General features: G+C 38.0%; 1 protein-coding gene across 2 annotated transcripts in view; it reads right to left on the bottom strand.

Annotated features, from left to right (window-relative positions):
* The window catches only part of SLC25A21 (solute carrier family 25 (mitochondrial oxoadipate carrier), member 21), a 502,554-nt gene that overhangs the window by 131,229 nt on the left and 346,978 nt on the right, over window positions 1–24,347 (bottom strand). For both annotated transcript variants that reach the window (XM_011926083.1, XM_011926075.1), the window contains exon 3: window positions 14,610–14,693. In XM_011926083.1, coding sequence (XP_011781473.1) covers window positions 14,610–14,693 — 84 coding nt within the window. The remainder of the gene's footprint in view (window positions 1–14,609; window positions 14,694–24,347) is intronic.

Here is a 24,347-nt window from a genome sequence, read left to right on the forward strand (position 1 = left end):
GACACAAACATTTTGACCTTGGCTGACTCATCAATAAAATAGGAAGAATTGTAGTTCTTCCCCTATAGGATTGTTGTGAGGACTAAATGAGTTAGAGCACTTAGCAAGCACTCAGCACCTGGGAAGTTATTGTTTTAGTTGCTTAAAATAAAATTTTAAAAATGTTATTTTCTAACCAAAAATATATGTATTATTATTATTCCTCAAATAACTTGATCAACTAAGTGTAATATTGAATACCTACCAGCAAATACTAGAAGGATAAAACATTAAAAGTCATACATTTAATGGCAAAAACTGCTATTACTTTTGCATCAATCTGACATTTTCAGGATTTACATGTGAATTCTTTTTTTAAAAAAAGTTTGTTTTTGAAGATCTGAAGTCGCTGGTGAAATTTTCCATCTTCTACTTACTTGAACATAATTCTTATAGCTTTTTTAAAAAGTCATTCTCCATTAAACATAGAATTATCATATGCTCCAGCAATCTCACTTCTGGGTATATACACCAAAGAACTGAAAGCAGAGACTCCAACAGATATTTGTATACCAATGTTCATAGCAGCATTACTCCCAATAGCCAAAAGGTGGAGGCAGCCCAAGGGTCCACTGACACCTAGATATGAATGGATAAACAAAATGTGGTGCATACATACAATGGGATATTATTCAGCCTTAAAAAGGAAGGAAATGATGATGCATGCTACAATACAGATGAACCTTGAGGGCACATTATGTTAAGTGACATAAGCCAGTCAGTCACAAAAGAACAAATATTGTATGATTCCATTTATATGGGATACCTAGAGTAGTCAAACTCGTGGAGACTGAACATAGAATGGAGGTTATCAGGGGCTGTGGGGAGGGAGAAATGGGGAATTATTGTTTAAGGGTATAGATTTTCTGTTTGAGAAAATGAAAAGTTCTGAAGATGCATAGTGTTGATGGTTGCATGACATTGACTTTTCTTAGGGCCACTGAACTGTATGCTTAAAAAGTGCTTAAAAAGGTAATTTTATGTTGTGTATATTTTACCCAAGTAAAATTAAAAATAATTTAAAGTCTCAGTCTGATAATTCCAAAATTTGAATGACTTATTGTCTCTGCTTCTCTTGATGTTTAGTTAGTTGGTCTTTTTTAGTCGAAGGCCCTCTAATTTTTTATTGAGTAGAGGACGTTGTGCATAAACATTGAAAAGCCCCTGGATGATGGTGTTTTCCTCCAAAGATGGAACCATTTTTTTCTCAGCAAGCAGACAGATTACAGAAAATCATCTTCATTTTCTGAGGGTGGGTTTTAGGCTTTGTTAGGGACAACGTATTTGTGCCTTGTCCCTATTCCTAAGGCAGAGCTCTTACTCTTGGGAGTGGACATTCTGGGCCTCAACTGAACACCTGGGGTGCTTACAGAGCCCTTCCACCTGACTGAACTTGAACTCCAACCCTTGCCTCCTCAGCATCAAGGGGCTGTTGAAGTCTCCACTCATCTCTATAGCTTTCCAACTGCTGGAGTTTTTCCCTCTGGGTTTCTTGGAGTTTCCTCCTGCTCATATGTGGCTCAAGAGATGGCAAATGCCTCAAGGGGAAATTGCATATAGATCTTTGGGCTCTCTTCTTAGCAGTTTCCCTCTTCACCAGGATCTTTACCTCTCAGGTCTCAGACATTTGGCATCCCTGAACACCAACCTACAACTCTCTCCTCAGTCCAGAGGTGGTTTTGACTCCTTCCCCCAACACTTCCCACAAGACTTAGCAAAGCCTTTAGGTAAAAAGCCTGGGTGAAAGTAGAACTTACTTCTCTAGGCTTCGTTCCCTCAGGTCTTGTAGCCTCTCATCAGTTCTGCATGCTTTGGTAGCTCTCCAATGCCTTCAAAAGTAGTTTTGTGTATTTCGTCTATTGCTTACTGTTATTTTCAGCAGGAGGGTTCTTCTGATGCAAGCTACTCTGTGGTGTCTGAAACCAAGAGTCTCTATAATATTATCTTTCAAAATCCTAACTCAATCTGCCTCTTATTTCACTTCAAATGTTCTTTCGCTTTTACTTACTTCATTTTTTAATTTACTCGAGTATTTGAGTTTTATGTATACAGTTTTTGTCTCTCTGCTTATTCAACTCTAGACAGGAAGTGCTTTAAGGAGAACAGTAGTGAAGACAGAACACGTTCAAAGCGATGGAAGCAGACAGTTTGCATTTCACTTTGGTCTTCCTCAGCCTTCACAGTTTCCCTAATTAGACTACTCCCAGTGCCAGTCAGCATCATTTGCCAGTGGTGAAGTGCCCGAATCTAAAAACTACATGCCAAAATCTAATGCCTCACCTTCACACACCTGCATGGCCATGAAAATCATTCTACTGTTTTCCTGAGATTGTTATAAAGATGTTACCCTTCTAGGGTTATAGATAAATTATCATGTTTAGAATCTTGGTCTTAATGATACCATGGGTGTCATAAATTTTCTTGCTATTTGTTTTGATTTCATTATACATTTTTTAATATTAATATGTCCAGAATAGCTAAGCATATGAAACTAGTAATTATTCAATTAAATTCAGCAAACACAAATTGGGTAATGATTATATATGATTATATATAAAGAACGATGTGATACACTATAAGAGCCCCAAATATTACTTCATCAGAGTTCTACATATTTACATAACAATGAATAGTTACAAGTAATTGGCTACAATATAAGGTACAAAAAATAAAACTAGCTAACAATCATTATGTGTATATTTATATGCCATATATTAATACTGAGTGCTAGCAGCACAATAAAGTAAGTGTGGTTATTGTCTCCATATTACAAATGAAAAAACTGAAGTACAATGAGGTTAAGTAATTTGTCCAAGGTCCCAAAACTTCTAAGTGGAATTCTAATCCAGGTCTCTTTGATCCCCAAGATAAGTGTTTTTATAGAGGAACAAAGTGCTACAAGACAACAGAAGAAGGAAATTATTTCCCTTTTGGATGATGAGAGACATCAAAGAGAAAACAGCATATGAGCTGGACGTCTTTGGATGACCAGAATTTCCACAGGTGGAAAGAAGGGAAAGGACATTCTTGGCTAATGAATATGCATGAGAAATATGCATAGAAAAATTGTTTCAGGAGTTATAATTGTTCCAAGGGCTGGAACATAAGAGGTATGTAATGATATTGGGTAAAATAAAGCCTGAAAGATTCAAACCAGAGGGTAAAATTTTTTCCAACACTTAGTGGTAAAATTTTATCATCATGTAATATCTATGGATCAGGAACTTGGGCATTGTTTAGCTAGGTGCCTCTGGAATGCCAAACACTAGAAAGTCATTGAAATTTCTTCTTACTCATCACCCACATCCATTGCCAAATCATTGTAAAGAGTTTAATTATCAGCATTTTTCTCTCTAATGAAATAATATCTTATATTTGTCAGTATCTCAGATTCTGTGGAAAAAGACAGACGGTCTGTGGTAGGCTCTGGGAGAACAGTTTGAACACAAGATTGTAGACAGAGACAGTTCATGGGGTTAAGGAGTGAACAGGTAGTTAAGAAACATTTTTGAAATGTAACACATATTTTATTTTACACATGAAGCCAGGTCTCTAGTTACCAATATGTCTTATTGCTTAATGAGTTATATTGCAACATTCTTTTAATTTTGGTTCCTTTACAAATAGTGTCAATCTCTGGAAATTTTATTATTTGAATTTCAAAATGTATGTTGACCCGTTCACTGAAAATGTATAGAATACAAAATGGTAATTCTCCTTTTGGTTCTTGATTCTTCTAATATAGGAGAGGTTTTATGTAAAAAAAATTAAAAAACTAATTCATCTAACAATAAACTCACAACCTCTCTTTAAGAGTTTCCAAAATGTATCTAACACTTTATCTCATTTTCTGTCATCACTGAGACTGTGACTATGTTAGATTTTTGGTATCTTGTTTTCCTCTGAGTTATCTGTGGCCACACAAGGAGAGTGACAAACGCTATTTATCAGCAGGACCACCAAGCCACTGTATAATGCCGGCATTTTCTCTAGGATTTGGTGACTCTATATTTCAACATATATTGTAATCATGTGATGATTCTTCACTCCCATCTGACAATTCATCCAAGGAACTTTGATTAAATGCCTTGTTTCACGTTTCATGAAGTTTTCCTGGTTATTACCCAATTCATCTTGAGATAGGCCAAGACACCCACAGGTGAAATAACCGAGTTAAGTTCACTCAGTGAGTCTTAATTTCACACTGTGTCTGGTAACTACCCTTTGGAGATGGTTCTGTCCTAAGGACCACAGGTCCAAACCTCGGTCTCAGAATGATGGTGCCACATGTCAAAAGACATATGTAATCTAATTCTATTTGCCTAAGACCTTTTTTTAAAAAACAAAACAAAACAAAACAAACTAAACCTCTGCATTCTTTGAGTGTTGATATCACGATTAATTTTTCTGGGAATCCCACTAAACCCCTTTCTGCTGAAGTTTTCTTGTACATAGACCAGAAACGTTGTCAGCAGTCATACCATCCCTAGATGAAATTCAGCCAACTGAGATGAGATATGTGACAAGGCTTTGAACCCAAAGAAGGAATGGTGTAAATGTGAGGTGCTACTTCTGTGATTGCTAGTACCACTCTTTTGTTATTGACAAAATAGGCAGCATGATAGAGCATGAGGAAGACACTGGATGAATCCCAGCCCCAACAAATACAGCTGTGGAATGCTGGGCAAGTCCCTTAACAACTCTTATTTGTTTCTTGACCAGAAAACTAGAACTGTACTCCTCATCCTCCTGTCTGCTAGGGCTCTTATGAGTACCAAGGAGGTCATATACATGTACACATTTCACAAACAATAAAGGACCAAAATGGTAGCAGTGGTTTTGAATCTAATGACCATCATAACAATACTATCAGAATCTCCTCCCTTCCTCCAATTCCAAACCACCTGGAAGACCTGCAGGAAAGGCAAAGCTAAAATCATGAAACCAGTCAAAAAATGCATTAAGTCATTGACGAAAATAAACTATGAACTCCTTTAACCTTGTCTATGTCAAATCATGCCTAAGTTACTTTCTACAATAAGATAATCAGGCACAGGTAGAAAAGTGCTTTTAGGAAGTTCTCTTTTTCCATCTCATTTGAAAATGTTCGGTTTTAACCACCACTAGAAAAAGGATTTTGGTTTTGGTAAAGCCATACTTTCCCAATAACGTGACTGTACGTCCAGCCCATTAGAAAGCCCATTAGAAATAAATATTAGAAAATATCTAATATTTATTAGAAAGAATAAATTTAAAGTAAGGCCTAAAAATATTTCCAATGGGATATACCCCATTGGCTATGGAATCCCACCTTTTGCCTCCACTTTGATTAACACTCCACAAACACGGGTAATGGGAGCTCAGGCTCTGAACTGAAGACACCAACCTTCCTAGAAGAAAACTATTTCCACCCAAACAACTGGTCCTCCTTGCCTTCTTGTCAGCACCACATGCTGAGGGAGGCTGTGTTTGGTCTCTTAATCAGGCCTTGCTGACGGGTTGACATCACTGCAAACGTTTTCACTTACTCGTTGGCAACAGTTAAATCCTTGCCAAAGGCCAGTCAGTAAGTCGGAAAGCATTGTGAGAGAGAGGCTGGGGGAGTCGGAGCATGAGTGTCAGCTAGCAGTCTGTGGTGATGACAGCAGGGAAATCTAGGAGCTGAAACCATTATAAAGGTCACTCTGTGGCAGAACAAAAGACCTCTGATTTAGAAAAGGAAACAGAACTCTGGGCCATCGAAGCCCTGGGATGCCGCCCTCTGAGCACTCTGCAAATTCATCATTTGCTCCCTGATTGTGAAGACTGGGGAGTAACTGTTACTTTACAACCCAATACAGCTTCCGCCAGCAACTGTGTGGCTTAGCAGTGGTATGGAATAATCTGGTAAGATAGAAATGCCAAATAATGTATCCATGGTCCAACTGCCTGTTGTTTTCAAAAATACTGAAATAAGTCACTGCCTGTTCTTCTTTGGTATTCTTTCTCCTGACCCTTCATCCTTTAATTTTCAACCTTGAATTGCTAAATAATCTCAATGTAAAGTTCTTAGCTACATAGCATAACCTTTCTGTAAAAAGATATTACATATACTTGATGACTAAAAATTTATGAATATTCATATGTGGAAGATAGAAAAGTTGATTTCATAGAAGCTGACAGTAGAATAATGGTTACCAGAGGCTGGGAAAGGTAGTGAGAAGGGCAGAACAGTTAGAGGTGGGTTAAAGGGCTAGGTGTGGTAGCTCACACCTGTAATCCCAGCACTTTAGGAGGCCAAGGCAGATGGATCATCTGAGGTCAGGAGTTTGAGACCAGCCTGGCCAAAATAGTGAAATCTTGTCTCTACAAAAGATATAAAAAATTAGCCAGGTGCGGTGGCGGGCACCTGTAGTGCCAGCTACTCAGAAGGCTGAGGCAGGAGGATTGCTTGAAATGAACGGGGTGGGGGTAGGGGCAGAGGTTGCAGTGAGGTGAGATTATGCCACTGCACTCCAGCCTGGGTGACAGAGCTTTTTAAATTTATTTTTATTTTCATTTTTTAACAAAGAGGTGGGTTAATGGGCACAAAATTACAGCTAAGTGGGATGAAAAATTCTAGTGTTCCATAGCACTGTAGGATGACTATAGCTAACAATAATATATTACATGCTTTCAGATAGCTAGGGGAGATTTTTAATGTTTCTAATACAAGAAATGATAAATGTTTGAGGTGACAGATCTGTTAATTACTTTGATTTCATCACTATACATTGCATATACTGAAATGTCACTCTATACCCCATAAATCCGTACAATTATGTCAGTTTAAAAAATCAATTAAAATGTATGAGTATGATATACTAAAGTTAACAAACCGTTTTAAAAGAAACACAGATTATTTACGAATAATAGTAGTATGTCCATGCCTGAATTAAGATAATCTCTTCTCACATTTTCTTTCCAAATCAGGAGAAGACTTGGAAGAAGAAAATGTCTTCAGCCTATGGAAGCCACATTCTAGACCTAGGTCCATCGCTTTTAAGACATGCCAGATAAATTTGCTATAGTTTATTCTCCAAATTCTAACCTATTCTATTTTTTTTTTCTTGTCCCCCAACCCCCAACCCCTTTTTTTCTAACTAAAGAGGAAACTTGCTGGAGCATCATTCAAAAGCCCAGGCAGGCCATGGCTGAACTCTGGCAGTGTGGGAGCAAGAGCAGCTGGGACTCTCTGCTTTCCTTGTCATCACCACATAAAAACAAGGGAGCCCTCAAGGGAGGTCCAATGGGTACCAGGAAGGGCCTCTTTGCTAAAAGAAAAAGAAGAGGAGTGAAAGCAGTCAAGGCACCACTCACGGAACTCATCACAGAAGTCACAGTGCACATTTGGAACCTACCATAAAAGGAACTCACTTGGGCAAACCAGGCTTACAAACTCAATCAACACCCAATAATCAACACAAAATGAATCCGCATGGCAGATTATCTGCTCAGGGGTCTGAGATGTAGACCTCATCTGAGTGAAGACTCAGCCAGCTGTGAACTCCATTGGATCTATAGTCTGATAAAAGCAACCAGCCCCAGGATCAGGAAACAGTGATGTCAGAACCATCCGCTGCATTCCAGCTTGGCAATGCTGGGTGGATGAGTTGGTCTCTGTTAGATGGTGCAGGAGAGTTGAGAGGGGAGAGAAAAAGCAGCAGCAACTACTGGACTTCATGAAGTTGAAATTTTGTAAGTTGGAAGTTTAGGAGGAGAATGCTGATTGGTCAAGTAATTAGATTCCCGGCTGTGGGCAGAGTCAGCTCTTCCGTTGCTTTTTCAAACCAATACCCCCGCATCCACACTTCCACATGAGGGTGAGGGACGGTTTCCAGAGACTACTTTACTCAGGGGTGTTTTCTACAGGGACGGGTCTTTCTATTTTCAGACAGCCTATTTTCATGGCTTTAAAACCACCCAGTCATATTAGTTTAGTTAAACCACTTTTTAAAAAGTAGACCCACTAAGACATTGAATTGAGCCAAACACTTTGGAGTGAGTCCACTGATAAAAAGAAAATGTCCAAATCTTACTAAGTTGTAGAGCTGTGGGCATCCCACTTCCTTTGTCTGTGTCACAAGCCACTCATTCCCCTTCTTAATGAAAACAAGAGGGAGTGATTATACCTCCTGGGGCTGTGCCATTCGTGCCGTCTGAAAGGCACTTAAATGAGTGGCACATTATCTCACACATCTGGAGTTTACCAAATTAGCCAATTATGCTCAAGCTCATAAAATGAGGCCTTAAATGTCATTTAACTAGAAAATATTATAATCACCAAGTGGTCTGATTGTAAGATGATACTTGGGGCAGCATCAGTGGTTACAGAAAACAAATCGTGAAACAAAACACAGTTCAAATGCCCCCCAAATGCAACCACATATTTTCTACAGCAATACTTTCTGAAGAATACCATATTTCTGAAGGCACCAGCAATCAACATGTTTCTCATTTGAAGCTAAGCTTAATCTGACCTAGTTGTTTCCTAGTTATTTGCCTTGAGCAAACCAATGCCCAAGAATTTTTCACATAAGAGAGCTAAGAAACAAACAGGATGAAAATTGACTGTCTGAAAACCATGAACTTATCAGAAATACAGAGCTAATTACAAAGGATGGGACAACGATCAGATTGAGTCTTAAGTTGCCAGAGCTTTGTAGTGCTGCCTCAGAATCACCAAGATTTGCTTGACTTAACATATACTGGTCTCAGAGCTTTTGTACATTACTTGAAGGAAGATATAAAACTGCTTTAAGTCGCTGTGTGATTTGAGGCTAGGAATATCAAAGACTTCAGAATAACCATTTAAAGATTAGCCATTTACAGCCATTATTTCCATATTGTCTTCTTTCCAGCCAATAAAAAACAAAAATTGATTTTCAGTGAAATATCAAATACGGTCTAACGGAAAAACCACGGTTATACCTGCGTGGCTTTGGGTAAGTCATTTAACTCCAGTTACCTTATACAAAACATGGGCATGAGGATTCTATGTTGTGTTAATAGTGCTATGTTGATAAAAATGTATGAAAAAAAATCCTAGCATAGTTCATGGTACACTGAAGAAAATAAATATTAGTTTTACGTCTTTCTCTACCTACATTACCAGAGTATCTTGAGTTCTGTTTAACTCCTATTTTTGCCTTATTTCAGGAAGAACAGCCATTGAGCACTTTCAGAGGAGGCAGAGTGGGAGTAGAGATGGGAAGACTGTCCTGGGTTTACACTGACATAATGTATAGTCCCCTCACCCACCTATGAACATTTCAATCACTCTTTTTAAAGGAATGACAAGTACAAAAGAGACTAGGCCAACTTTCATAAGATGCTCTGAGGTAAAGGGAAGTGAGGCATGATGCATGGACACATGGCAAATACCATGATACCAGCCACTGTTTGCCAGGTAAGTTTACAAAACCAACCCTATTGGTTTTAAAGGCAGCTAATTAACTAGGCTGTATCTTTATGCCTTCTGGGCTCACTCCACTACAGTAGATGAACCTGTTAGTTTATTTCTGTCAAACCAGAGACATGAAAAGTTGTGGTGATGATGAAGGTACTCTCAACAGTGATATTTCTTCACTGCCTTCATTTTCTATGAGTTCTCTCTTCTATGTTATAGAAAACAGCCTCTTTTGTAAAAATTAGCTAAGTGTGAGGATTCCATATAATAGAAATCCTTACTTGGAATTTGGAATGCCTCTCTTTTTAAGCTTTAACCTCACTTCTGTAAAGCTGTGTTGAAAAACCATGTCTTTCATAAGACATGGTTTTTATTAAAAAGTACAATGTATCTATGCTTTTTAAGAAGAAAAAGAATGTTAGAAACAGTAAAGGGATTTGGACTCATGTCTGTTGAAAGCAAGTGAATTCTGAGCAGAGAGGTGAGGAACTGCATCTCTAAGAATGATGGAGAGAACCGTTTCATTTTCTTAACGTTGGGGAAATGGGAGATTTGTGAAGATTTTAAGTATATCAAAAGACTTTAATTAATTAATTAATTAATTAATTAATTAATTTTGAGATGGAGTCTCGCTCTGTTGCTCAGGCTGGAATGCAGTGGTGCTATCTCGGCTCACTGCAAGCTCTGCCTCCTGGGTTCACGCCATTCTCCTGCCTCAGCCTCCCGAGTAGCTGGGACTACAGGCGCCCACCACCACACCCGGCTAATTTTTTCTATTTTTTTAGGCTGGGCGCGGTGCTCACGCCTGTAATCCCAGCATTTTGGGAGGCCGAGGTGGGCGGATCACGAGGTCAGGAGATTGAGACCATCCTGGCTAACACAATGAAACCCCATCTCTACTAAAAATACAGACTTTAATGTTTTTAAATCAAAGAAAAGGATGAACTCTCAAAACCTTTAACTTGGAGGAGATAGGAAAAACCAGGAGAGGTGAATTCTCCTAATTATGTCAACAGTCACAATTGACTAGTGCTATCTTCCCTGCAGGCCACAGGCTAAACTGGCCTCTATGCACCTGAGTAGGAAAGACAACATCTTTGAAAACGGAGTGGCTCTCAAAGAAAGTCAAAAGGAACTTCTTTGACTAGGGAAAAAAAATTAACACAGCATGTGTTAAAAGGCTTTTGTCTTCTTTTCTTCTCTTTCGTTTCTTTTCTGTTTTGTTTTTTTCTTTCATTTAACCCAAGGCTATGAAATGCTCTTGCTCTGTGTAAAAAATAACAGGGAGCTTTTTATTTTGTATTTTTACAAATATTTCCGTCTCTAAGACTAGAGCTCTCTGGCTTTTGGCTAACAGCATATCCAGATCTAAAGGCATCACAGGAAGAATGTCAATTTGCTCTAGAAGCAATTATACATACAGGATAGAAAAAGCCCAATTCCACTATGTAAGGACCACACATACTGTATGTTTGTTATATTATTTGATATCAAAGCAGAAGCAGAATCATCAAATTCTTCCCAAAACACACATGAATTGAAGATCTTGGCTAAGGAACTGCCACATCCAATTCAGGGATATCTGTTACAGCTCACAGATCTCAGTAATGCTGACATTACTGTTTTGCAGGAAAGGGATACTTTCATTGGCTACATAATGCACTATGATTTTCTTAACTCTCTTGTCATAATATAAAGGTTTGTATTATCAACGTAGGGCATTTAGATACCACATCACTAGAGTAACAGCTAGAAGAACTTGTCAACTTTTGTCACTAGGTGACCTCAAAATATTTAATCAAGCATCAAGATTATTATCATAACTTCAGAGAGGTTAGTCTATCTTCTATAGACTTCTATAGACTAAGATAACTCTTCAATTATCATCTCTGTTTCATTTTGCATCGTTATGATGTTGGTGTGATGACTTCCATTCACTTGTTTAGCATACTTACTGAGTGTCTCTACTCAGTGCCAAACACAAGTGTAACGAATACAGAGCTAATTGGGACATGACCCTTAGGAAATATATTCTTGGGGTGGGAAAAGGGAGATAGAAAATGAGCTTCATAAACCAGGATGGTGTATGCTATATTTTATATAGCATATGTAAAGAAAGAAAACAGTGGGGAAATAATTCAGCATATGATAGAGAAAAGAGGGTCAGGGAGGGTGAAATGTGAAGTCACTTTTAAATGAAGAGGGATAGTTTCTAGGGGAGGTTTGGCGATTGGGTCCTTCAGGAATAGGGAAGAGCATGGAAAAACCCTGAGAATGTGAAAGACCAGAGTGCTGCAAACTGTCTGCTATTCCTAGAGCAGATCTAAGTATGAAGAAGGACCATGCCATGAAAGCTCTGCACACTATGACAAGAAGTTTGAACTTCATACCATGAGGTATATTTTTATATATTTCCCAAATACTCTGAAGATAAAATAATTAAAACAGTATGATGCTGATATAGCTATAGATAGATGAATGAATGAAACAGAATAGGAAATGGAGAATCAAAATGGAAAATTAGAGGGTATATGTGTAGAAGTTTAGTATGTGAAAAAGGCAGCATTGGCTGGGTGTGGTGGTTCACACCTGTAATCCTAGCACTTTGGGAGGCCGAGACAGGTGGATCACTTGAGGTCAGGAGTTTGAGATCAGCCTGGCCAACATGGTGAGGCCCTGTCTCTACTAAAAATACCATAATTAGCTGGGTGTGGTGGCAGGCACCTGTAATCCCAGCTACTTGGGAGGCTAACGCAGGAGAATTACTGGAACCCAGGAGGCGGAGGTTGCAGTGAGCCGAGATTGTGCCCCTGCGCTCCAGCCTGGCAACAGAGTGAGAGTCCATCTCAAAAAAAAAAAAAAAACCCAAAAACAAAACAAAAAAAGGCAGCATTTCCAATTAGTGAGTAAAGGATAGATTTTTTTCAGCAAGTAGTGTTTGGACAATTGACTGACCATTTCAAAATGAAATTTAATTTCTATGTACCACACTGCACATGAAAAACTTATCAGCTGGATTAAAAATTGTAATGTAAAAAACTACCAGAAGAAAATACTTATAATCATGGGGTTAGATAATTTTTTTTAATGTGACATCATTAGATATCAGGATGGAAAAGATAGATAATATAAAATTACAATCTTTAAAAATCACAAACTTCTGAAAGGTATAGGACACAATAGTTGTAAGACAAATGACAAGTTGGAAAAATTGTTTACAGTCTACATAATAGTCAAATGATTAGTATCTATAATACATAATAAGCACCTACAAATCAATTTTTAAAACAATCTAATCTAAGATAAATGAATAAAGGACACAAAATAGGCAATTTGCAAAAGAAATGATGCCTAATGATATGAAAGTATGCTCAATCCCTACAACATTCAAAGGAAAGCACTTAGGACAGTTCTATTTTTCATTGGTCAGATGGTAAACAGGAGATACATATCAGTGACAGATATACCAAATAATGATTTATAATGTGTTTGAGAGTGTGTGAAGAAATAAGAACTTTCAAATTTTAAGGGTATAAAATCAGTACATACTTTTTGGAAGGTAATTTGTCAACATCTCTCATATTAAACATGCATATCATTTGATCCTGTAAGTCCACAGCTAACAATGTACTTTATTGTACTAATATATTAAAACTATAAAAATATATAAAAGTTATATAAATATATAATGTGTCAATATATACTATATATTAAAATATATAAATAGATACATGCAAATGTGCAAAGATAGTATGAAAATATTTATTGCACTATTGTTTATAATAGCAAGAATTTGGAAGCAACCTAAAGGTCTACCATAGAGATTAATAAATTGCAACATATAGATAAAATAAATTACTATGTTGTTAAAGAGAATATACTGGCATGGAAAGATATCCATAATACAAGTTTAACTGAAATAAATGATTAGCAGAATAGTATTTATAGTGTAACCTGGCAAGACAAGTAGTGATCTGCAGCAGTTAAGAGCATGAGTTTTAGGGTCAAGCAGACCTAGATTTGATTCCCAGCTCCACTACTCACCAGAAATGTGAAACTTACTACCTTCTCTGAGTCTTCTTTATCTGTCCAATTGGAATGGAACCCAACAGAACCTACATAATACAGTTGTAAGAAGAATCCCTACTACATAATAGAAGCTAAATATATACTAGTTATTATTATTCCTGTTACATTTTTGAAAGATTATTATTTTCAACTATTTTCTTATAAAAACAACTTCCAAAAGCAAATACAATATTCTTTGAAAAATTATACTGGATAGTTTAAAAATTTGTTTTTATTATACTTCAAATTCTAGGATACATGTGAGGAACGTGCAGGTTTGTTACATAGGTAGACACATGCCATGGTGGTTTGCTGCACCCATCAACCAGTCATCTACAGTAGGTATTTCTCCTAATGCTATCCCTCCCCTAGTCCCTCACTTCCAATAGACATGTGCACATATATGTTTATTGGATACAGTTTTTAACTGAATCTAACACATTGAAGATAATTTTAGCCTATATAAACAAATATTCTATTTATCTGATCATTTAATAGATCAGATAATTAATTGGATGCATCTTTTTTTTTTTTTTTTTAAGATAGTCTTGCTGTCACCCAGGCTATAGTGCAGTGGCGCAATCCTAACTCACTGCAACCTGCACCTCTCCGGCTCAAGCAATCCTCCCACCTAAGCCTCCCAAGTAGCTGGAACTACAGGTGTGAGCCACTGCTCCCAGCCTTGATGCATCAATTTTTGATACAGATCTGTTTTATTTGCATATTCATAAACTAGTGTGTGAATGGGGAATGAATTTGGACATTACATTCCAGTACCAAAATAAAGAACTATGGAGTTTAGAGAGCCCCAGTTATAGAAACTTTAAACAATCCTAGTGGCATAAATTAAAAATTGTCCTCTAGTCATTAAATTACTTATTAATATCTTTTTGTGGTAGTTTCCATTATATAAACATTCAGTTTTCAATCACGTTATTAGGAAAAACATAACAAAGTAGAAAATTACCCTTTTAAGTATTTTGCCCCTAGTAAGACTAGGAAAATAAACCATTCAAAATGAGAAAACATGTTAAGTAGAAACATATTAAAATGGCTATATGAAGAATATACATACCCTTCCGTTTGGAAAATCATTTGAAAGCTGTCTACCAAGCTTTTGTAACTGTTTGGATCAGTTGCACATCTCTGAATCTGAAACCTAGAAGGAAAATCAAACCAAAAACTCTAAGTTAAAGATTTTGCCAAATGGCTTTCCTCATTTTTTAAAGTCTTAGAAACAGCTTTTCAGATTAATCTAGAATATTCTGCTTTGGTATGGATTTTATTCATTTATTAGCATTACATAATCTTTACCTTATTTTCATAGCCTTTAAAATTACATTTCTCTGTAATTTAATGAAATCTATAGAAAAAATGTATTAAAATTTTTTTTATTATTATTATACTTTAAGTTCTAGGGTACATGTGCATAACGTGCAGGTTTGTTACATATGTATACTTGTGCCATGTTGGTGTGCTGCACCCATCAACTCGTCAGCACCCATCAACTAATCATTTACATCAGGTATAACTCCCAATGCAATCCCTCCCCCACCCTCCCCATAATAGTCCCCGGTGTGTGATGTTCCCTTTCCCGAGTCCAAGTGATCTCAATGTTCAGTTCCCACCTATGAGTGAGAACATGTGGTGTTCGGTTTTCTGTTCTTGCGATAGTTTGCTGAGAATGATGCTTTCCAGCTGCATCCATGTCCCTACAAAGGACACAAACTCATCCTTTTTAATGGCTGCATAGTATTCCATGGTGTGTATGTGCCACATTTTCTTAATCCAGTCTGTCACTGATGGACATTTGGGTTGATTCCAAGTCTTTGCTATTGTGAATAGTGCCACAATGAACATACGTGTGCATGTGTCTTTATAGCAGCATGATTTATAATCCTTTGGGTATATACCCAGTAATGGGATGGCTGGGTCATATGGTACTTCTAGTTCTAGATCCTTCAGGAATCGCCACCCTGCTTTCCACAATGGTTGAACTAGTTTACAGTCCCACCAACAGTGTAAAAGTGTTCCTATTTCTCCACATCCTCTCCAACACCTGTTGTTTCCTGACTTTTTAATGATTGCCATTCTAACTGGTGTGAGATAGTATCTCATTGTGGTTTTGATTTGCATTTCTCTGATGGCCAGTGATGACGAGCATTTTTTCATGTGTCTGTTGGCTGTATGCATGTCTTCTTTTGAGAAATGTCTGTTCATATCCTTTGCCCACTTTTGGATGGGGTTGTTTGTTTTTTTCTTGTAAATTTGTTTGAGTTTTTTGTAGGTTCTGGATATTAGCCCTTTGTCAGATAAGTAGATTGCAAAAATTTTCTCCCATTCTGTAGGTTGCCTGTTCACTCTGATGGTAGTTTCTTTTGCTGTGCAGAAGCTCTTTAGTTTAATTAGATCCCATTTGTCAATTTTGGCTTTTGCTGCCATTGCTTTTGGTGTTTTAGACATGAAGTCCTTGCCCATGTCTATGTCCTGAATGGTATTACCTAGGTTTTCTTCTAGGGTTTTTATAGTATTAGGTCTAACATTTAAGTCTCTAATCCATCTTGAATTAATTTTCATATAAGGATTAAGGAAAAGATCGAGTTTCAGCTTTCTACTTATGGCTAGCCAATTTTCCCAGCACCATTTATTAAATAGGGAATCCTTTCCCCATTTCTTGTTTTTCTCAGGTTTGTCAAAGATTAGATGGCTGTAGATGTGTGGTATTATTTCTGAGGACTCTGTTCCATTGGTCTATATCTCTGTTTTGGTACCAGTACCATGCTGTTTTGGTTACTGTAGCCTTACAGTATAGCTTGAAGTCAGGTTGCGTGATGCCTCTAGCTTTGTTCTTTTGACTTAGAATTGTCTTGGCAATGCAGATTCTTTTTTGGTTCCAAACGTTAAAGCATTTTTTTCCAATTCTGTGAAGAAAGTCATTGGTAGCTTGATGGGGATGGCATTGAATCTATAAATTACCTTGGGCAGTATGGCCATTTTCAGGATATTGATTCTTCCTATCCTTGAGCATGGTATGTTCTTCCATTTGTTTGTGTCCTCTTTTATTTCACTGAGCAGTGGTTTGTAGTTCTCCTTGAAGAGCATTCTTATACACCAGTAACAGACAAACAGAGAGCCAAATCATGAATGAACTTCCATTCACAATTGCTTCAAAGACAATAAAATGCCTAGGAATCCAACTTACAAGGGATGTAAAGGAAAAAATGTATTTTCTTCTATTTCTTAGCCAGGCAGATTTGCCCCGAGGCATTTATGTTTTTCCTTTTGTGAAAAGCATACACAAATATTGTAGATGTTTTAATGTAGAATTCAGAACTCTGAGTATACATATGAAACAATAGTGCTATTTCCCATCTTAATAAGTGTTCGTTGATGGCAATTTAGCACAAAGGTTAAAAATACAGAGTAGCCTGTCTAATATTCAAAATCTACAAGGAACTAAAACAAATTTACAAGAAAATACCAAACAACCCCATCGAAAAGTAGGCAAAGGATGTGAACAGATAATTCTCAAAAGACACTTATGCAACCAACAAACATATGAAAAAATGCTCATCATCACTAGGCAATAGAGAAATGCAAATCAAAATCACAATGAGATACCATTTCATGCTAGTTAGAATGGCAACTATTAAAAAGTCAGGAAACAACAGATGCTGGCAAGGATGTGGAGAAATAGGAACACTTTTTACACTGTTGGTGGGAGCGTAAATTAGTTCAATCATTGTGGAAGACATTGTGGCGATTCCTGAAGGATCTAGAACCAGAAATACCATTTGACCCAGCAATCCCATTACCTGGTATATACCCAAAGGATTAGAAATCCTTCTACTATAAAGACACATGCACATGTATGTTTATTGCAGCACTATTTACAATAGCAAAGACTTGGAACCAACCCAAATACCCATCAATGATAGACTGGATAAAGAAAATGTGGCACATATACACCATGGATGACTATGCAGCAACAAAAAAGAATAAGTTCATGTCCTTTGAAGGGACATGGATGAAGCTGGAAGCCATCATTCTCAGCAAACTAACACAGGAACAGAAAACCAAATACAGCATGTTCTCACTCATAAGTGGGAGTTGAACAGTGAGAACACATGGACACAGGGAGGAAAACATCACACACTGGGGCCTGTCGGGGCTGTGGGGCAAGGGGAGAGACAGCATTAGGACAAATACCTAATGAATGTGGGGCTTAAAACCTGTAAGATGGGTTGATAGGTGCAGCAAACCACCATGGTGCATGTATACCTATGCAACAAATCTGCACATTCTGCACAGGTATCCCAGAACTTAATGTTAAAAAAAAAAAAAATTACAGAGTAGCTAATAGGGCCTAACTTTGATCCTGATTGTAAATTTGGAATTCATTCTGGCAGGCAGGAGTCTGCATTTGAAGCAAGAGTTGGGGTTGTATATTGCGATTGTATTACTCTACAGTTTACTATCACTACTCCATGATGGAACAAGATTGATCATTCTGGGTAGTTCAGGCTACCTGGATCTTCACAGAAGCATAGTGCCCTGCATATAATTAGAGCTCGATAAACATGTGCCCCATTTTTGAAAGTTAAATTCTTTTTTCTTCTTTTTGCATATGATCATGCATCTCTGAACTCTTAGCCCTCCAAATGTGGAAGTTTCCAGTACAAGGGTCTTATCTTTTTGTTTTGTATTTGCTCTGGAGTTTGTTTCTAAAGAGGTTTATAACAAGTACTCTCATTTCTCCCATACCTGAGTTCTCTATACTTTGGGTTCTTTAGCCTGCCTATTCCTTGTGCTTTACTTTATTGTTCCTGTTGTAAGTTAGGGCTCTTGTTCCTTCTGTGGGAGGGAATTCCCTCCACAATTTTACCTGCTTTTGAAAAATAACTTTTCAAAAATGCCTCTGATGTTATTTAGTTCAAAATGCTTTTCTTAGATTGTTGGCTTGATGATATGAACGCAATGTCTACTTCTAGGAATAATGTATTTTATAGTTCTAGGCCTCACAGAATTATGCTACAAACTGACACATATCAGACAGAAGAACGAATGTACTGCTTTGACTGAAGTAATTGGGCATATGGCCAGAGTGAGTGTGGTATAATACTGAAAAGCAAAGCAAGGCTGGAATTACATTTGGTTTTGTAAAGTGAAAAGTTGCTACATGTGTTTGTGAAGAAGTACTGAAGAGTACTGTGAAGAAGTTTGTGAACAGTACTGTTCAGAGACGTGGGAGCTCAGTCTTCCAGCAGAGTTTTTTGCAATACAAATCTCTATTACTCTATTACAATAGGTACTCTAAATGAGTACCTATTGACCAATTGGATGGATTAGAATGGGAATAAGGCAGAGAGAACAATCAGGAAGGAGATACGATAGTCTGGGTGAGAAATAATGGTGCTAGAATATAAATAAAGGCAACAGGAATATAATGAAAGGGGCAAGCTTGTTGGGTAGTCCTTTTTCTCCTTAATTTTTTAAAATGACACATTTAACATATTCTCCTCTTTTTTTTTTTTTTTTTTTTTGACAGGGTCTTGCTCTGTCCCCAGGGTGGAGTGCAGTGGTGCGATCACAGCTCATTGCGTCTTCGAACTCCTAGGCTCAAGCCCAAGGGATCTTCCCACCTCAGCCTCCCGAGCTGGGACTACAGGCATGCACCATCATGACTAGCTAATTAAAAAAATTTTTTCTGTAGAGGTGGCATCTTCCCTTCTTGCCCAAGCTGGTATGGAACTTCTGGGCTCAAGCAATCCTCCCGCCTCGGTCTCCCAAAGTGCTGGGATTGCACGCATGAGCCACTACCCCTGGACAACAAATTACTTTGAAACATACAGAACAATTTCCAAAATATGACTTTTGTTCAGTTCAAATAAGAATCTTCATTTCTGTATTTGCATATTTGTAGCCTATATTCATTGTTGAGTATAAAATCCTTTCTTACATCTAGTGGGAAAAACCAAGACTCTTCTCTAACTGTTCTTTTAAAAATTATTCAAAACAGTTTTATATATTATGAACGTATTAGATAAGCATAGATGCTTTTCATAATATCTGTAATAAGCTTTAATTAAGTTCATTTATCTCAGTAAATTCCTTTCTAGATGCATTTTCCCAAATTACGAATTATTTTCTTAATGTGTGCCATATGATTTAAGATGCTACAGGTTTTAAAAAAACCCAGGGTATTACCTTCAACCTCAAGATGCACAAGAAAGAAATATGAAGAAAAAAATAACGATATAAGAGGAAATATGCAAAATGTGAAGTAGCATCGGCACCAGGTTGTCCAGGTGTTCACAAGGGGAGCAATTACCGCTTTCTGCAGAGGGTCAGCAAGGGTTTCAGGAAAGAGAAGGATTTGAGCTGACTCCTCATGGGAGTCAGAGAGTAAATCAGGAGGAAGCATTCCAGGTGGGGAGATGACAGGAACAATGGCCAGTAAGGGAAAGCTGTCCTTTCTAACGGGGAAGCGAACATCACAGCCACCTACCCTGCGTTTCCTTCGGGAAAATGTCACAGTACTCTGCTTGCTGCATGCACTTGTTTGCTCAGGGTGCATGGAGACCTGAAGTGGTTTGGTAGAAGGTATATAGGAGCTAAAGTCAAAGCCCAGTATAAAGCACTTGACCTTTTCTGCTGCTCACATCAGCACTTCAGCTACCTCAGGATGGCCATTGCACAATTGCGTGGCCCTGGTTCCAGATGAGTCTGTGAACAAGTCAGCAGATGGGCCAGGCAAGCATGTCCTATGTCTAGACATTCAACTTTAGCCTTTCCTTACCTTCTGTGGTTAGAGATCTCAGCTTTGCCTATGATGTCTGCATGCCCAGGTAATTCCCAGGTGGGTTTACTGACAGCTTGTGCAAACGTGAATACAGAGTATGATGATTTCACAAGTCTAGGCACTTCACTCACTAGTTGCAATTTCTTTTTCTCTTTGCAGAACCAAATAGATCATATTTCCTATCTATTATTCATTCAGTTCATAAGAGTTCTTGAACACAACTATTTATTATACACTCTTCTATTTGGGGGCTTATAAAGAAATAAGACAAAGCCTGCCTTGTAGAAGCTTTCAGTAAGGTGAAGAAGATGTGCAAATAGATGATCATCATAAACAAAACCTATTGTTTAGAAATAGCGTTTCAGAGTATCAGATGTTTAGAAATAGTGTTTCAGAGCATCAGATGCTAGCACCACTCTTATTGGGGATGATCGGCTATTTATGGGTGGGAAATAGTACTTAGCAGAGACAATGGAAGAGAAAGGGAGAGGGGAAATAAAGAAAGACTACCTTTGGCTACATATCTGCAATTAAACTTTACCCACAGATTTTTGAACAGGCAACAAGAAAGGGCAGTCCATGAAATCCTTGAGGAGTGCTTCATTTAGGAACTGACTGTCTGATGAGTGATGCTGAGTTAATTACAACCAGGAGCAGCAACATCAAAATAACATTACAGGAGCACAGTCCATAAACCGTGCTGCATGAGCAATGCAAAAGGATAGGCAGGCATGGTAACTACTAATGCCCCAGTAAAGCCTCCCTTCCATTCTTAGCTATGCCAAAGCAGCGAGAGGCCCCATTACACAGGCTAAGGTAAGAACAGTTGTCTCTTCTACTGTGCCTCTCACATACATCATATCTACACTTTGCAGAGAAAGCACTTGCAGTATTTGGTTGCAGTATTTTGTTCCATTACACATGACTTATTCTGATCACAGAGTTATCAGCTCTTCTCAGGAATCTGTTTCAAGTTGATATAATTACAGTGCATTTTGGTCAATCATGTAAAACAGCAATTTCCTTCTTCCTCTGCTCTACATTTCAGCAACTTAAAAGGTTTCTCTCTTGGATTGAAGCTTTACATCAGCATGTTCCAAGCTGCATTTTCTGCTAACAAATTCTCTCTATATTCAGGGAGACAATTTTCCAGTTACGTAATACAACCCCTTGTAAAATTACAAAGGCAAAGCCACACCACTCTTGATTGCATTTAGAAGAAAGGGTTGGACTTCTCCATTGTCCTAATAAAAGCAGCTTAAATACATATGGAATATCCATCTGAGTAACTTCTTTTATTAGAATGGAAACTTGCTGCCACACTGACAGAGTGGACAATGATGTAACACTTGGGACATATTTGGTGCCTAACATCCGATCAGAATCACACACAAGAGACAGGAGTGTGGCTCAAACCCTAGGCTACATTGCAAAGGAGCCAGATACCTATCTGTGGCTGTTCTCATAGCCAAAGGACTGCACACACTTAACAAATGGGAGGAAATAGGCCCTGTCATTTACCAGCCACAATACTGAGTGAGTTACTGTGGTAACCACCAGCGTAAGGAAGGGCTTCTCAGTGTTCCCAAACAAATGTATGAGCATATTTTTTAAAGACAAAAAATGTTTGCACTAATTGAAGCATTTTTTTCTAAATTAGCTGAGAATCATGACTGCAGCATTTTGCGCTGTCTTCATTGTGTGCTCAGTGATATTCTATTTTAAACTAGTCTGTGACTCAGTCTCAGCATAGATATACCACTTCCGCTTGTTTGAGTACTTCTGAAGATATGGCCAAAAGAAAGATATGTCTGTAAGAAATAAAATGGCTTGGCTGGGTGCAGTGGCTCACGCCTGTAATCCCAGCACTCTGGGAGGCTCAGGCGGGCAGGTCATGAGGTCAGGAGATCGAGATCATCCTGGCTAACATGGTGAAACCCCATCTCTACTAAAAAATACAAAAAATAAAAATAAAAATTAGCCAGGCGTGACGGCGGGTTCCTGTAGTCCCAGCGACTTGGGAGGCTGAGGCAGAAGAATGATGTGAACCCGGGAGGCGGAGCTTGCAGTGAGCCAAGTTCGCGCCACTGCACTCCAGCCTGGGGGACAGAGCGAGACTCTGACTCAAAAAATAAAAATGAAAATAAATTAAAATAAAATAAAATGGCTTTGCTGCCTTAAAAGTCTCAAGACAAGGTGTTTGAAAATTCTAAAATCTCAAATTTATGCAGTGCCTTTATTTCCAAAGTAATTTTATACCTATCATCTTCTTAATGAATACTGAACGTTCTAGTGAGTGGAGGCTTTAGAAATATATTTGTACACTACACAGTATATATGCATATATAGTATATGTATATATATATATGCATATATAGTATATGTATATATATATGCATATATAGTATATATACATACATAACTTATATATCATACATTTGGTGCAAAAGTCATCGTGGTTTTGGCCATACTTTCGATGGTGCCTAACACTCAATCTTTTAATGGCCAAAACCGCAACTACTTTTGCACCAACCTAATATAACTTATATAGTCCTATCTTTATATGAATATGCAGTTATTGAATTGCAAAGGGTTGGATTGGGGTGGATGATAGGATTTGTCCTGAGGCTACATTTGCATAGCACACACTCTGCTGCTTTTTAGTTAGATCATATGATTATTTGGGGTGCTTTGGGAGAGGGAACTGATGGAGACTGGCAGTGGGAAGCCATTCCAAGTCACCCCTTTGGCACTGCCACCAATCCCTGAGCAAATCAATGAGATAGGTAAAGAGCATTTCTGGCGTCACCCCTGGATCACTTCTTAGTTCAGTAGCATTCCTGTGCTCTCTTCTGCCTTCTCCCATTCAGCTCTGCTTTTGGAAACACATTCACATCCATCATTCATCCTTATTGTGACTTCTACTTTAATGTGCCATCCGTCAAAATGTGTCTTCTCTTACAGGCATTTCAGCAATCAAAAAGGAGATCAGAAGGTTTGTTTTTGTTTAGGATGAAAATGCAGCGGATCCTTACCACCAAAGCCAGCCTTAAGTGCCACTTTTCCCCCTTCACTGGCAATTTATGCCACAATACACTAGGTTACATAAAAATTCCACCTTTGTGTCAAAGGAGGTGAAGCACTTTGATGAACCAAGACACAGACTGGGAGCCACTGGTTGCAATTCGAGTGCTGCCACTGACTCAACAGTGTAAACTGGTGAGACTTGTAATTTAATCCCTCTGCCTTTTTCCTCAGCAATAAGATGGAACAATTTGATTTGAGGGAGAGCAGCGCACAAACTTAATATTTGAATTTGTTAGCCATAAGGGAGAATAGACCTTGCCTTTTGTATTCTAAAGGCCCCAAATTCCATCCTTTCTAGAGGTGGGAGACTGCTAGAAAAAGTTGTATACTGATGATAAGTGGTGATGAGCCTAATGAAACTCCCTGAAGAGATTTCTGTGAATGTGCCATGAACAAAGATTATTAGTAATTACCTGAATATTACACATGTTCCTCAATATACACTTAAGAAGCCCACTAATGAATCAGAGATTAACAGACTAAAGGTTTGCAATTACAGAACACATTAAAAGGATAACTGTAGGAAGATTAAATAAAGATTTTAATTCACTGTAATTAGGCTTTCTTACTGAAATTAGATGTTGCTCCTACAGAGTATGTTTGCTTTCTTATGAGTTGGTTGAGCATAGCCAAAGTCAGACCAAACATGCAAAGACATGTCTGAGGTTTTGAAATTTACATGTACACACCGACCTCACCAACTCTGGGCAAAGACCCGAGAAAGCACATCTTCAGAAGAATTCCCACCATGTATGTTTGTTTTCCATTTTCTGAAAAATCACCATCCAAGAGAAGAAATAGCATCTTTCCACAGGAGATAAGCACTGGGGCCTGTGCCTTTCTCATCCCTCCGGAAAGAGCACATCAGATGGTGGAAAGATGACACTGCTGGTTTTGAAGATTTTTTTTTTTTTTTTTTTTTTT

This window comes from Colobus angolensis, unplaced genomic scaffold (assembly GCF_000951035.1).
Source record: "Colobus angolensis palliatus isolate OR3802 unplaced genomic scaffold, Cang.pa_1.0 Scaffold119, whole genome shotgun sequence".
Classification (NCBI taxonomy): domain Eukaryota; kingdom Metazoa; phylum Chordata; class Mammalia; order Primates; family Cercopithecidae; genus Colobus; species Colobus angolensis.